A 15,018-nucleotide genomic window follows, 5' to 3' on the forward strand; every position below is an offset into this window, starting at 1 on the left:
CAGCTTAAATTTAGGCATTCTTAATTATCTGACCATTCATCTTCATATTGTAATGAAAATAGTGGAATGGCTCTTTTAAGTGTTCCAAAGTAAAGCAGAGGTAATGCAATAGTGAACTAGATTGTAGTGCCTCAAATTAGGAAGAAGGCCAAAGGTTAGATCTGTTTATGTTCCCACCAGTGTAATTCTCATAGAAAACAGCATCTGACTTGATCTTTCCTATTTTATTTTTTTCCGTAAGTCTTTGAAGTTCAAATATTTAGGATAATTATATTAGTTGGTAACATTTCCTCTTTCTAGTGGTCTTAATTCATGTTATGTGTTCTCTGTGACAGTTAGGAATTCTTATTAATATTATAATTCTACTCAACAAAGATTCTAGATAAAGGATTTGAATTTCATAGGTACTGGCATTTGTAATTTTCTCGTTGGATGCCGTTCTACAAACAGATGTGAACTACACTGATGACTGTCTTTAACTGGTAAATTAAGGTGGCTACTTAAATTTAAATTCTAGCACAGTTTACAGAATGCAAAAAGGATTTTATGTTGTTACACCAATGACTAATCTCCTTCCTTTACCTTAGAATTTTAATTTTGTTTGCATCATTTCATATCTTCTTCATGTAGCTTTTGTTCCTCAGTAAGGTACTCCTTTGCACGTCTTGATTATAATCTCCTACTCCTCAAAAACACCCCTAAGTAGTCATATCCTGTCTTATGATCCATACAAAACACATTTACTAAAATAATTTTGCATAAAAGTAGACCCGACCATCTTTTCCTTTGAATCCCTCTGCTGGAGTCTCTGTCAGGAAAATAAGTTCTGTCAGAAATCAGTAGGACTGCATGTAAAATTGTCTGATGTTCCTCAGTTGTCTCTGCTCATAACAATTTGACCTTGCTCTATACAAGGGTGGGAAGCCTATTGTGTAAGTATGCGTATCACATTATGGAAGGATTTATGAGAGATTGAACTGGCTTCTTTCTTGCTCTACTTGTGATGACTTGGATAACATGGCTTCTCCAACACTTTCAGAGGTAGTCTTGAGAGATAGCTACTGCAGCAGATGGGGGAATCCTTAGTAATGTCTCTTGATTGCATTTTCAAGAGGAGGAGCTGAGCTGAAGACTTGAGAAAACACATAAGGAGCTGAATGAGTGGAACATGCTATAGAATAGTAAAGTAGTTTGGTTGCTTAATACCTGTATTATTGTGAGCACAGAAAAGAGAAATGCCATGAGATATTTCTGTTTCTTACAGTCAAAAGATTTTAGCTGACAGTGATGTCAACCTTGTTAGACTTGGAGTGTCTGTTTCTTTCCTTTCTCTTCTCAAACCTTGAAGGATTCAAAAGCATTGCAGTCCAGAAAGACGGGAGGTTAAGTAAGAACTCCAATTTGGAAGTCCAGTAAATTCTTAGAACCCCATGATTGTGTGCTAGTATTTTAAGGCTCTAGAAGTATAAGCGTATTTTAGTCATAAAAAGCAATTCTGTGAAGCCAGTGAAAGAGATCAATGAAAGACAGATTAAGCTAACTTTCAGGTTACAAAAAAACTCATCTAGCCACCCTTTTATATTCATACCACATTTTATTGAGAAGAGAGGAATAAAATACTGAAAGCCAAAATATTAATGACTGCATGTTACTCAAACTTGCACAAGCTCAAGCAGTTACTGGAATTTAATGTTATACTGATACTGAAGTTAAGTAGTTGCATAATCAATTGTGGGCTTTTTTTTTTTTTTCTTAATCAGGATTATAGAAAGCAAGCATGAATTCATTATTGAATTTTCCTTTTAGATAAACGAACTGGTGGATGCCCGAGATGTCAGCATTGGAGCCTGGTTTGAAGCTCATATAGAAAATGTTACCCGAGCAACAAAGGGACATAAGAATGGTAAAGCTCAAGGAAAGAGTGGTAATACTTACAAAAGGACTAATGGAAACTTAAGTCAAGATCATTCTAGAGAAAATGCAAATAGTTTGGACAGTACACCATCCACATCTTACTCAGACTGTATGGACACTGATGAAGAAGCTATTTATCATATCAAGTATGATGAGTAAGTGCTCCTGATATTATTTTGAAGACATCACATGTTGTTACTTGGTTTTGTATAAACCAAGAATTTCTTGAAGAAACTTGGAACCAAAGAAAGCAAGTTCAATATTGCAGCCAAGAAAAAGTATTAAAAAAACATAACACCTCTCGGTTGGATATAGTGAATACCTTGGGAGTAATGAAATTTTTCATTCTTAAGTTCCTGTCAAGTGTTAATTTCTGTGTCATGCCTTTATGAAACTTAATCCATCCTCTTTTATAAGAAAAGGAAACTGTATAAATGAATTTTTCTGAAAGTGTTTTCCAAGTAAAATATGAGTTTAATTAATTAGCAGTCTACTAGAGTAGCCCTTCATATTGGATGCTCAGTTTAATGGAGTTTCTTATCAACAGCTTTGTACCATTGCATTCCTTTGATAAATTGGTCTTTCTTAATTTTTTTTAATAACATCTGCTGAAGCAGCAAACTAAGCTGCTAAAAGAATAGAATCAGTGAGAGTTTTTAACTTCTGTTACTGAGAGTAGTAAATATGTGCAATGTGAGATTTAAGGGCAGACAAACATCAGGTATGTTCAGTTTTCGTCTTCATGAGGATAAACTCATTAAATTTAAATTTCCAAAATACATTTTTAGAGCATATACTTCAAGTTTAGCTACAGGCATACCTCAGGGGTATTGTGGGTTCGATTCCAGATCACCACCATAAAGCGAATTTTGCAATAAAGCAAGTGACACAAATTCTTTGGTTTCCCAGTACATATAAAAGTTATGTTTACACTATACTGTAGTCTATTAAGTGTGCAATAGCGTTATGTCTAAAAAAACAATGTACAAAATATGACACAGAGACACAAAGTGAGCACACGCTGTTGGAAAAATGGCACTGATAGACTTGCTCAACTCAGGGTTACCACAAACCTTCAATTTGTAAAAAACGCAATATCTGCAAAGCACAATAAAGCAAAGCACAAAAAAATGAGGTATGCCTGTATTTCAAGAAACAACTGCAAAGCTCATTTTGCCAGGAAAATTTTAAATGTTACAAACTAGAACAGAGCACCTTTCTGGTGCTCTTAGTAGTAGTAATAGAAAAAACATAAGGCATATTTTGACTATATGTTGAGTTCAGACACAGTTTTATATCTCCAGCTTTTTAAGCTTGCCCACTTAATGTTAGATAATCACAATGCTGAAAGTAAAAGTTTAAATATTTAGTGAAATATTAAAAGTTGTAAGAAATGATAGAAACAATCATCCTGGATGATCAAAATGAAGATGTTTTCTCTTAAATGATACAAGTGCATTGTGGTGCGAGTTCAAAGACCTGTCTTTAAGACCGCCTAACTTTACAACACCGTAGATGTATTTACGTGAGCCATGAGCAAAAATTTATGAGAAACAATGTTTCTAATTGTTTCAGTGAAATTATATTCCTCATTTTGTGGATATTGTTGTTTCTCTATGAGTCAAAGTAGTACTGAAGTAGGTGTTGCACAACGGATCTGACTGTCTTACCTCTACCCATACTTAAAAAAAAGAAAATTGTCCTATGTATATTTCTAGGATCTAGCTGTTAACTTTCAGCAGTTGAAGACAATAATCTTTTTAGTCTTGCAATAAGAAAATCTTAGCAGTTGCGTATTCTCAGCCAGCAAAATCAGATAAAGCACAGAAGCACAGAGTTACAAGGTAGTCATTGAAGTCATGGTTATTTACTTGATCAGTCTAAGGTATTGAAATTTTGAGCTTTTGGGAAGAAAAATTATTTAAAGGCTTTCCAGCAAGCAAGACCTGTACTTTTATCAGTTACAGGGTTTTATTTTAGTGGAAATTAACATGCACATTTGTACCGTGGTTCTGTGTGCACTCATAGTGCTTTGTTTTTATGTACTGGTGTTTACCTTTTTTGTGTCTTTAGACGACATGTGTATCCTGTCACCTGTATGCTTGATATAGATAAATAGGGAGGGCATGATGTGCTTTGCCACTCAGTTTCTCTCTGCTCCTAATCAGCTAATTCTCATCTAATTTCTTATGTCTTCTTATTCATTTGACGTTCATATTGTATTGTAAGTTCTTTCTTCTGTACGTAGTTACTTGTTCATGGATGTTCTGTTCTTCAGCTTTGGACTGTGCTGTGTGCCGCCAGACTTGAAATTCTCTGGTCTGTCTTTGCTGTGTTCTGTGCTGAAGAAGCTCTCCTTCCTGTTATTTGCTGTAGAAGATGATTCTACTGTGTTGGGGGCTTTCAGCTCTGCCTTCTCCACAGTAGGTATATTTTTACCAGAGATGAAAGCACTTGCAGTTTCAGAAGCAGAATAAAAATGACTTACAAATGGACAGCATAAGCCTGGTGCCTGTAAAGCCATCAGAATTACTACAGTACACTGTAGAAAGACTATGTGTCTGTCCCTGACACAGGTCCACAATTTACCGAATCCTCAGTGATGCTGAGGTTCCAGACTGTTTCTCCCTCTCTGCTGGTTTTATCTTCCAGTTTGGAGAAATCTCACCAAAAAGAAGGCTACAGCTGAGGGATAGGTCACGTGTAGTGCTTTGAAATAGTCTACCCAAACCCATGACTTTGATTCCAAGACTTCATGATAACAGCAAATATACTTTGCTATCCTGTGTGTTGTGGCAGATTTAGTCTAACAATGCAAAAAAGAAAAAGTTCCAACAACATCCATTTTCTTTCTGTTGATGCCTGGAACCAGTCACTCTAGAAGCAATGTTTAGGTAGGAGATACTGGAAAGTGGTTCAAGCCTGTATCAGGAGCAGGTCTTCTGTCATCATAGGTGCAGTTCTTGCAAAAAAATCCTCTAATGCAGAACTTGTTCCCCTGCTGTTCCAAAACCCACAGACTCCATATGTCTCAACTTAGCTGAAGACCTGAAACTGTTCTTTCCTTTCTTTTGTTAGCTGTCCCATTAGTATTGACACTGTTTTCTTAGATTCAGGACTGAGTCACAGACAGTATTGTCTCACACCATCTTTCTCAGAATTCTGTAGCTGAGAACTTAAGTGTTGATTATATCTAAAGGTGAAGCTTCACTTTATCGTTCTCTCTTGGACTGTGTCTGGTCCTTAATTACCCTATTATTAGGTTATTTTGGAGCATACCTCTTGCTACTTCTTGCTTTATTTGTCTGAGAGAGAATGAAGAACTAATTAAGAATTTTTCAACTAGAATGTCTGCAAAAATTGTGGCATGTTTACCTTTCCTCCCTCGGTTTCAGTAATGGTTAGTGCTGCCTTAGCTGCTGGTTCGTGGTTAGTCCTGTAGCTGTGCATCAAGAAGGCTGGCTGCCTGTACAATTCAGGCTTCGCCCTTGAAAGTAGATAAAAGAGCATCAACAGATTTGAGGTTCATTCTGGCTTTTGCTTTCTAGTCAGAGATATTTGGCATTCTCATCAAGAGAGGAAGCCAACCAATTGTTCATTCTTTCTCAACAAGATATCTTCTAAGTGGCTATGCTCTCCAAAGAACAGCCTTTCCTAGAGGATGAAGCTGGACTTGTCCCTCCCTTAACTGAGAAGTCTGGTCTTAACAGTCTTGTGTAAAATTTTCATTTGTTCCTCTCTTCCCTCCATTGCCTGTTTAAGTAGTATGGCTACAGCAAATGTGAAGGGGGAAAAACGGCAAAGCTCTTCTGGTAAAGAATGTGGTAAAGAAAAATTGGGCTTTCTGGATAAGAACTTACTTATAGTAATTTTCAAAAGGGCAACCACCAGTTCCTCCTGACTGTGACCACTGCAAATTATAATGAGTGCTACATATCTCTTCTTACTTGGTAAGGAACAGAATGGCTGAATTTCTTTTCTCTAGAGGCTGTAGGCCTAGCATTTCATTACAGTACTGCAGTAGCTATGAAGCCTACATACTTCTGTAGAGGGATTGTTCTGCTTATAGAAAACCTATTGCCGTTTGGAGGAACAGGACCTCTAAGTTCCAGATTAAACAGAGTTCTTCATAAACTGAGTGACTTAAAAGCCATGCTGTACTTGCTTAAGAGTGCTATCTTCATTAGTGAGGTAGAGACTAGCATATCAGTTTTATCAGCGCTGTCATTCTGTCAGCCTTTGGTACCAACTTTCTTGGCATCCAGTTGTGGGATCAGTGCTTTTGCTTGATGCTTCATCCTGTGCTTCAGTTTCTGAAGGCAGCCTTTTGCCTTGAGGCTGCCTGTTCATAGGTGTGTTCCTACTTCTATCAGTGTCTCCTTCTTCCTTTCCTGATGCTTTATTCACTGTATTTCTATTTCACCTTTGCATGTATTGGTATCACAGATGGGCACTAGAGACTTTTAAGTCAGGGTTTGATATCACATTCCACACCCTGTGATCATCCAGTCCTTTCTTCTGCCCTGAGCAACTGTCTTTTATTACAAAAGAATATGAGAGGATGAAAATCTGAGATGTGCTTAGATGCTCAAGTTAACTGAGGTAACTGTAGATTCATTCAGTCTTTGCCACTGCTAGCTTGCTTAAGAATCAGTCCTAGATTATGAGCAGGAGACTCCAATAGCTTAATGTGACACAATAAAGACAAGTCTTACAGTACTGCATCATATGAAAGCTTGCCATTACCTTACTCCATTTTGCATTTATTGTGCAGTGCTGGCTATAGTTTGTTTACTTTCAGGGAGACAATACTCAGTATGAGAGTGATAGTTTTTTGATGCTTAGCTCTTCACTACAGTAGTGGAAAGACTTGCTGATTTACAAACAGATGCTGTTTTTTCTTGMATTTTTTGTTCAAGTCATTTGTAAAAAGGCCTTTATCTGTTTAAGAAGGTGCTTACGCTGGTTGTCGCCAGGACAACTAGAGGTGTTTGCAGCCTGAGAAATGTCAGCATGCGTATCTATCAATACACAGATAATTAAGTATGAGTCAAGTGTATGTAACTTTTTATTCAGGGCCCTCACATTCTGATGATGATACCTGTAGGATATTGTATCAATCAACAGAGAAGTTGAAATTATATTTTAAGGTAATACCTGCATTACATGACATAAAGTACACCATTCTGTGGTTAATTCTTCTAGGGTGCTAAATACCTTAGCAAAAGTGATTGTTTGTATCATGGTTAATAAAAGTTGTGGAATGATGCCCTCTGAGCTCTTTCAGAACTAGAAGTACTCCAAGGTATCTTTGTTTCTCAGTCCAACAAGAAACTGTAGTCCCTCTGTTTTGTTTAGGATGTGTGCTGGAGGTTTTCATGATTCATTAGAATTTAAATGGCTGTCTTTTCTTTGATGTTGTGAAGAGCCCCTCAGAAAAGCAATGTGATGCAGTGACAGTGGACTATGTGCCCAGCCTGGTTAAGACAGTTTAGGTATCCAGATGGCCATTGCCATTAGTGAGAATTCCTAAAAGTTCCAGAAAGTTCATGGATTTGTACAGGCAGAAGTTAGGGTACTGCACCATTCCAAGACCTTATACTCTTCCCCCCCACCCCTTGCCAGTTCTGAGTGTTTCTGCTTGTTAAAATAGACCTGGTCATTGTTGGTGAGCTATGTCTTTACTGGTAACAGGAAGATTTTAACACGAGAGACTTCCATTGCCAAATATGTCAGCCTTGTTGTTTTCCAAGCGTGTTCCTTGTCTAACAGAGGTTCTTCTGTTGATTGTCCAAGGGATCTTAAGGGTAAATCTTCCTGTTAAGTTAGTCAGAGTCCTTGCTGCCATTCCAGCTCACTGTCTTTCAGTGGTGGGTTTCTCAGGCTTCTCTCACTGCACATTAAAGTTAAGGTTTCTTCTGGGTTTAGTGAGAGTGCTCCTATCTTTGTGTCATCCTAATCATTAACGGAGTGGAAAACTGATGATTGATGTTAACTTTCAGAGCCTATGGAAACCAGCTTGCTACTTCATCTCCTCAGGAAGATGRTTTTCCTGGTTTCTTTCACTTCTGCAGGGAGAATGACAGCCTACATGTGTTTTTGTTGTTGTTATCTTACAAGGTTTCATTTAGGACCTAGTTTAAGTTTTGACTTAGACTAAACTTGAATCTGATTTTCATTTGTTTAGGAAATTAATTTCCTTGTATTCCAAAATTTCATGTTTCTTCAAATGCCGGATTTAAAGTAGGCCTTGTCCAGCTTGCTTGTGACCAAATCCTTCAGGTGGTCACTTTAGTCGTTTGTGTCACTAGCTGAAAGATTGAAGCATACAGTAATTTTAGAGGCTGCTTCAGTGGATGCTGGCAATGTGAAAATCTATTGCAAGACTGCTAAAACAGATTTACCCTTGAGTTTAAGCACACTCTGTCAGAGTGCAAAGTATGTTGGTAATCTTATTAAAGAATGTCTCCATTCTGGACAACTTTAGAATATGCTGTTACTAAGCACTCTTTATTATAGCTAAGTATTTAGAAATTATGCTGTCTTTGAATGTGATCCTGCGGTAACTGTTGTGTAACAACTTAGAAATCCACTTCGTGTAAACTGTGAATGTCAGGAGCTACTGTGCATGTAGCCTGACAAGCAGAAAAGAGGGATACTTAAGAGCAACTGATTTCTCTGAGGTATGTTTTCCATGTGCACATTCATCWTCTATCCATCCTGGAGTCTGTGTGCTGTTTGAGGTTTTGCAGTTGAGTAGAACCAACAGCTGTCATGTGCAGACAGTCCTGGTGAACTTTTTTGCACACAGCCTGGCAGAGCAGGCATCGCCACGCAGATGTCTTTGCTAGGGCAGAGCTCACCACCTGCACTCTGGGCATGGTGACCCCTGCAGTTTCCCTATGGAAAACTCAGCTACATAGTTTTTGGTAGCAGTGCATTCACACATACTCCTGGTAACTCCCTCTCCCAGCTGCCCCCAAAGAAAAAGGTGGAGAGGAGGGGAATATATGCAGATCTATGCCTGTTATAAAGATGCTTGCTGGCATTTGCATTTACAGAGTGAATGTGGGCAGTGCATTTCTTGGAAATAAAGTTACTAGTGAGTAGTCTATTCAGCATGAAGAATTCAGAACAGTGTTAACTTTGCTCAGTTATCTAGTAACATGTCTGTTGTTATTATGAAGTTGTTGCTACTTCTGCATCAGAATAGGTTGTATTAATGTATTACATGCTTTTACTAAATACTATTATTAATTAAGACCCGAAGTCTTCAAGAGTTAATCAGGATACTATTGTGCTAAAGTCTGTGGAACCATTTAAAAAAAAGACATTCCTAACCCCAAAGAGTTTGCAGCAGCCTTTGAAAGTAAAGGCACATATGAATGTGCCATTGCTATACCTGTAAGTAAGCTTCAGTCAGTACTTCTGTGGGGGTTATCATTTCTCTTTAGACAGTATTTTTAGTAGAGCCACTAGTCTTCTCTGAGCTGTGTAAAACTTTGTAAAAATAAAAATGAGCTGTGGAAAATATAACAGTAACCTTAGAGCTTGAAAGTCATAATTTGAGGGACTGATCTCAGTGATCCAGGACATGTGTTAGACTCTCGTGTTCCTAAATGTAAATTGAGCTAATAGAGTTGTATCAGTCTGTCAGTGGTAGTTTTCATCTGGAGATGGAAGGCTTACAATTTAAATACTACTTAAATGCATTGACCCCTCAACTCTGTACCTCATGTATTGTGGTGKTTTTTTTCTTCTGTTTCTGCTTCCATCTGGGAAGAATTTGTGAGATTGCCTTTCTTTTTTACCATTCTAAGCTTACTGTCTGCTTGTGATACTGAAGTGTTGGAGACCTAGGCATGTTGTGCTAGCCAAGAGAGATATAAAATTAGGAACTTTAGCAACACACTTTATTTAGGGGGATGGGAGACAGTGCAAGATGAAAAAATAGGGGAAAAAGAGGTGGAGATAATCCTGTCTGATTTTTTAAAAATGTTTTCTTTTTCCCCAGATCTCATCCAGATGGAAAATGTTTATTCCAGTATTATTTCATGTTGTAGAAGAACAGTCTTTAAGTACAGGGTGACTTCTCATAGTCAGGGCAATTACCTTTTTTTTTTTTTTTTTTACYTTTTTCTCAGATGGCCTTTATTCTATTAGTCCAGGACTAATCAGGGTTACAGGCAGTAAGAGAAGTTGTCCTTGAAAGTGGAGTGAAAAGAAACAGTTCCCAATGAAGGCTAAAGGTGTTACTCATTATCCCTTTTAAAAAAGGGAGAGCACAAAATAAAAAGCATAGGGCATTTTATTTGAAAGACTGTGTTATATGCTAGCTAAAGTGCTCTGTCCTGATTTAGCTGTTCTCCTCACCAGAAGTGTTGCCTATTTCATATGAAGTTCTTTAGGGATTTATAGGCCAGAAAAATAACTGATATCCATCCACTAACAATAATGTATTTTTGTACAATTCCACATTTTCTTAAAAAATGTGTGTATCTATACATCTATAAAAGCCAGGATTTCACTGAATTGTCATAACACTCAAGAATTTTAGTCCTCCTGTGTTCAGTGTAAGTAATGAACGAGACAGTTTGACATTCTTGTAAACTTTGTTATGGGCAGCTGAAACTGTTCTGACTTCTCAAAATTATAACTTTGGGTTGTTGGAAAGCACAGAACAATTTAAGGAAATGAGAAAGCAAATAAATAGTAATCTTAAATAGGCGCATCATTCCTTGTTCTAAGTACTGTCTTGTCAAGAAAAATAATCATTTTCTGCTTGAAAGTGTCTCCTTAGCTGAAGAGATTGGCAAGACGAGAACAGTCTTAAACTTGTTCTTTCTTCCTCAGAAAATGATTTGTAGTTGGGACTTGTTTAAAGGGGATATTTTCAGAATATTTTTTAATATGAAATGCGCAAATAAAAGTGGTAGTGTGGGACTTAATAGAATGTATCTGAGAATTCCCTCAGGTGACACTTCTACTAGTTGGTAAATTGATTTTGGAAACAAAAAGACATAATCAAGGATTGTGGGCTGTTGTCAGATGAGGTGGTCACTGCTCCTTCTTCTTACCTTACTTCCCAACTAGTACTCCTGATATTTCACTTACGTTCAACTTAGTGGTTGTGTAGCTGTAGGGTGAAGTGTTTCTGCTTGCTGATATTTCTAAAAAGTAACCCACTAAATGAGTGTTACTAATTTTCATTTCACTGAGGCAATCAGAACAGTTTGCCCTGTGGCTGTGCTGTAGGGATAGAACAGCGTAAAGAAAAAGTACTGCTTCTTTGGGGATATCCCCTCTAGGCAGACTTAGCAGCAGTGCGCCCTGCAAAGAGAATTTTGTTTTGTCTTCCACGAGGAAATGCCCAAATAATTCCTTTTACACACAGTTTATTTCTCAAATACCCTTTATAATCATGTTTAGCCGAAATATATATATTGTTATAGCCGTTAAGCTCAGGAAATAGTCCATATCAGGAAGGTATACATTGTCAAATTTCAAGCAGTAGTCTCAGCATTTGAAGTGGGGAGACTGGGGAGTTATTTCTTTAGAAGGATAATAGTTTAATGGATAGAAATTTGAATAAGTCTCAGGAGCCACAGACCTCTGCTTCATTATGGTACCTGTTATCTTTGGTTCATCTTGGTTATCTTGGAATTTCAGAAAAGGAATAAGGCCTAGAGCTGTATTATCTGCCCAGCAGAATCTTCTCCTAACAGAATCTTTTCCTAAGGAAAACACATGTTTTCTTGGACCTTCTGTCAAGAGCTTTTTTTCTTTCTTTTTTTTTTTTTTTCTGGCTAGTTAGCCTGAATGACCAGTAGGAGCGTTTATCTTCTGTATTAGCTGCATAATTTTTTTTTCCTGGTCTCTTATGTCAGTTCAGTATGTATGGGTTTGTTTAATCATTCAAAACTCACACAGAGACATTATTAGACAATACTAAAAGAATAGGAGATCTGCTAGATCACAGTTTAGGTCTTCATTCTTTGAGTCTTGAGTAGTGAAAGCATGCCACTTTGATGTGGTTGTCCAAGCTAATTAATGCAAACTTAATGTCATTTTGGGGAGTAGGCTTCACATTGCATTAATGCTATTAATTTCAAGAATTGAAAGAATTTGTAAGAATCCTGAACATCTGGTTTACTGCCAATTTCCTTTCTGCATCACCTATGCTTTATTAACCTCAAGGATTTGTATTTATTGGTCTTCCAGTTTTTGACAAACTGGCATTAACTGTAAGCCTTACATTTTAAAGGATGTAGAGATTTTCTACCAACTGGAAAGGAAATTAGGAGAAAAAGGTCAGGAGAAAAGCTGGATGTTTATCACGGCTCTTTAGAAAATTTTGCAAAGAGCAGAGTTGAAACACTGCTTGTGTTACACAATCAAGGGAGGGAAGCTTTGCTGTCCTAGTAGTCCTTCCAGAGTCCTGCTGTGAAATGTCAACAGTTAAAGTTTAGGGTTTTTTTCTTCTGTAGACTGATACTTGGGGCTGAAAGTATATGGTAAATGAGAAAGTGATTGAGCTCTTTCTGCTTCTTATTTATTAGTCTTTTATTAGCCCTAAGTGTTCTCATTGTGCAGTCACATGATTGAACACCTGAGGAAAGGATTTTCAAGAAATAAGTCTTCCAGTAGCTGTGTGGCCTCTGTCATCCTGTATACTCAGTAGCGAAGCCTATCCAGCTGTTTTTCAAGTGTTTTTCCTGTTTTTGCCGTATATGGTTTTATAAGGTACAGCAGTTTCTTACTATATCTTCTTCTTCTTATGTTGTTCTTATGTTTCTTATTGTTTCCAAACTTTGTCTCAATACTTTGTTTTCCAGCTTGTATTCTTTCAAAGTATTTATGACTTCCACTCATATAAGACAATCAGTGCAGTGGTGCACATCTGGAAATTAGTTTTCCCTAATATTTTGAATGAAAATTATTAGGAAAGTAAGATGTTTTTCTTCAAATTATTAATAATGTTTCTCAGTGTTTAAGCTGCTAAACTGTTGATATCTGTAGTTATTGGTTGTTAGGTGAGGTTTTCCACGATTTTGTTTACTTCCGTACTTCTGATTTTATCTTTATTGTGGTGTGGGTTTTTTCAGGGGGGGGTGAGGGGTTTTGTGTGCGTGTGTGTGTGTGTATGCACACATGTGCCCTTCCAATTTTTCCATTTCTGGATATGTATTGAATTACTTTCTTCTGAGTTTATTGGCTGGGAAAATGAATTATACTTTTGTTCTGTTTGTAGTGGAAAATAACAATTGTAATAAGATTTACTTTTGTAAATTTTATGCATCATCATGCCTGGAGGAGGGGCAGGGAAGTCCTGACTTTATACTTTGGTTCCAGTACCATGAATTTCAGGAGTTTATCTTTCCAGTTCCAGCTGTCCTAGTGACATTTTAGGAATGCACAGATATTGACTGTAGCCAAGAAATACTGGAATTTTTACTTCTTGGGTCATGCGTTGCTAAGGAAGATGCCTACTGAGTTAGGAAATTACATGAAAACCTTGCTGAGCTAGTATTAATATTTACAATTAGAGGTTAGGGAAATATGGCTTAACAATGAATGTGAGAATTCTTATGGGCAGTATTCATCTAACTGTTCTGACTGTACTTACATTTCTGCTTTTTAACTGTTAGATAGCAAGTGTAGTTAAAAACAAGGAAAAATAAGATAACAGTATCTCAGATTGGTTTAAGTTCAAAGGTTGAATTGTGTCAAATCAGCTTCATTTGAATTGTACCAAACTTAAGCTGGTCTAATTAGGACAAAATTAAGTGTGTTCTGTTCACTAAATTATATTAGGTTTGATATGTGCTGTGAAACATGCAGATTCTGTTCTCTCTTGAGGGTCATCTAAGGATTTTAAAAGCAAATCAATAGATAAGAAAACACCTTTACTAAAGATACCAATGTCTAACAGTAGTCTTTTATTATGGTTTGCTCACATGGGCTCTTCACTTAGTTCTTGAGGCTTGTTAAAAGTTGTATTTTGTTGTTTTGTATCTTTTGGTTGCCCCAAACCTACATATTCCCATTTTGTGATACTGTAATTACATATTAGCCTTGCACATTTAGGGTCTTAGGTTTTAAACTAAAATTCTGTGATTTGTACAATTAACGTGGTATGTTAACCACAGGTATGTTTACCTGTGGTAAACTTAACACGACATGAATAGCATTATCTAATGTCAGTCTATTTTCTCTATACTTATTCCAGTAAGTTGTGGCATTAGTTACATTTGAGATCAGAAGTTTACTGGGGAAATACTTAGTGTAATGAAGAATAGTGTTACTGTGATTAACATATTTAAGTCTGACTCCAAATGTGTGATTTTAAGCCTAACTCAAAAGCTTGTGACAAATGCTGTTTCAGCTATAAATGAGTATCTGGCTGTTCTGCCTGGAGTGTCACGGACAAATGTGAACAGTTAGTTGCTTTTCCTGTCTGTGTCCCATTGCTTTTAAGGACTGTTGCGCCTTAGCTCGTAGAAGTGGTTCCTTGGACCAGGATTTTGGTGAATGCTAACAGCTGTAAGAGCCTGTTATTTGCTAGTCTTTTTATCCAGAGATTTCCTGACAGGCAAAAATTGTGAGCTTCAAGGAAGGAAGATCTGTTCAGTTGATACGCTTTTTATATGCAAATTTTCTATAGATGTGTAACAGTTCATTTCTGAAAGTTGCTGACTAGAGACATAAGGGAGCTCATATGGAGTATCTTTTTTTATTTTTTATTTATTTTCTGGTGAATAGCATCCTTGTTGTTTTTATCATTGATCAGTTTCTAGGTTACAGAGGTGCTGACTTAGGCYGAAAACAGATGATTGGCTTGATTTCTCTCCTAGATTGACTTAGTTTTTCTTTAATAGTAGTAGGTGATTAGTTAAATGGTTACATGATTTTTATTTTAAAAAATTAAAAGTACGCTTTTCTCAATTTTTGACACTTCCTTCTTTCTTTCTTAACCACTTAGGGACTTTATTTTTCCTGGATGAAAATACCAACTGAGATCAGATAACTGAGTGGTCTGAAAGGGTAGAAGGCAAATAATGCCTTTAATGAACACCTGTCCCATAGTGACTTCAGGACAAACCT

General features: G+C 37.0%; 1 protein-coding gene across 6 annotated transcripts in view; it reads left to right on the forward strand.

Annotated features, from left to right (window-relative positions):
- UHRF2 (ubiquitin like with PHD and ring finger domains 2) overlaps window positions 1-15,018 on the forward strand; it is a 94,074-nt gene that overhangs the window by 22,827 nt on the left and 56,229 nt on the right. For all 6 annotated transcript variants that reach the window (XR_003256310.1, XM_026083552.1, XM_026083553.1 and 3 more), the window contains one exon: window positions 1,807-2,069. Coding sequence is in view for 5 of the 6 variants with exons in the window: in XM_026083552.1 (XP_025939337.1) it covers window positions 1,807-2,069 (263 nt within the window). In the remaining variant the exon portion in view is untranslated. The remainder of the gene's footprint in view (window positions 1-1,806; window positions 2,070-15,018) is intronic.

The sequence above is a fragment of the Apteryx rowi genome, unplaced genomic scaffold (assembly GCF_003343035.1).
Source record: "Apteryx rowi isolate R43461 unplaced genomic scaffold, aptRow1 scaffold_61, whole genome shotgun sequence".
Taxonomy (NCBI): domain Eukaryota; kingdom Metazoa; phylum Chordata; class Aves; order Apterygiformes; family Apterygidae; genus Apteryx; species Apteryx rowi.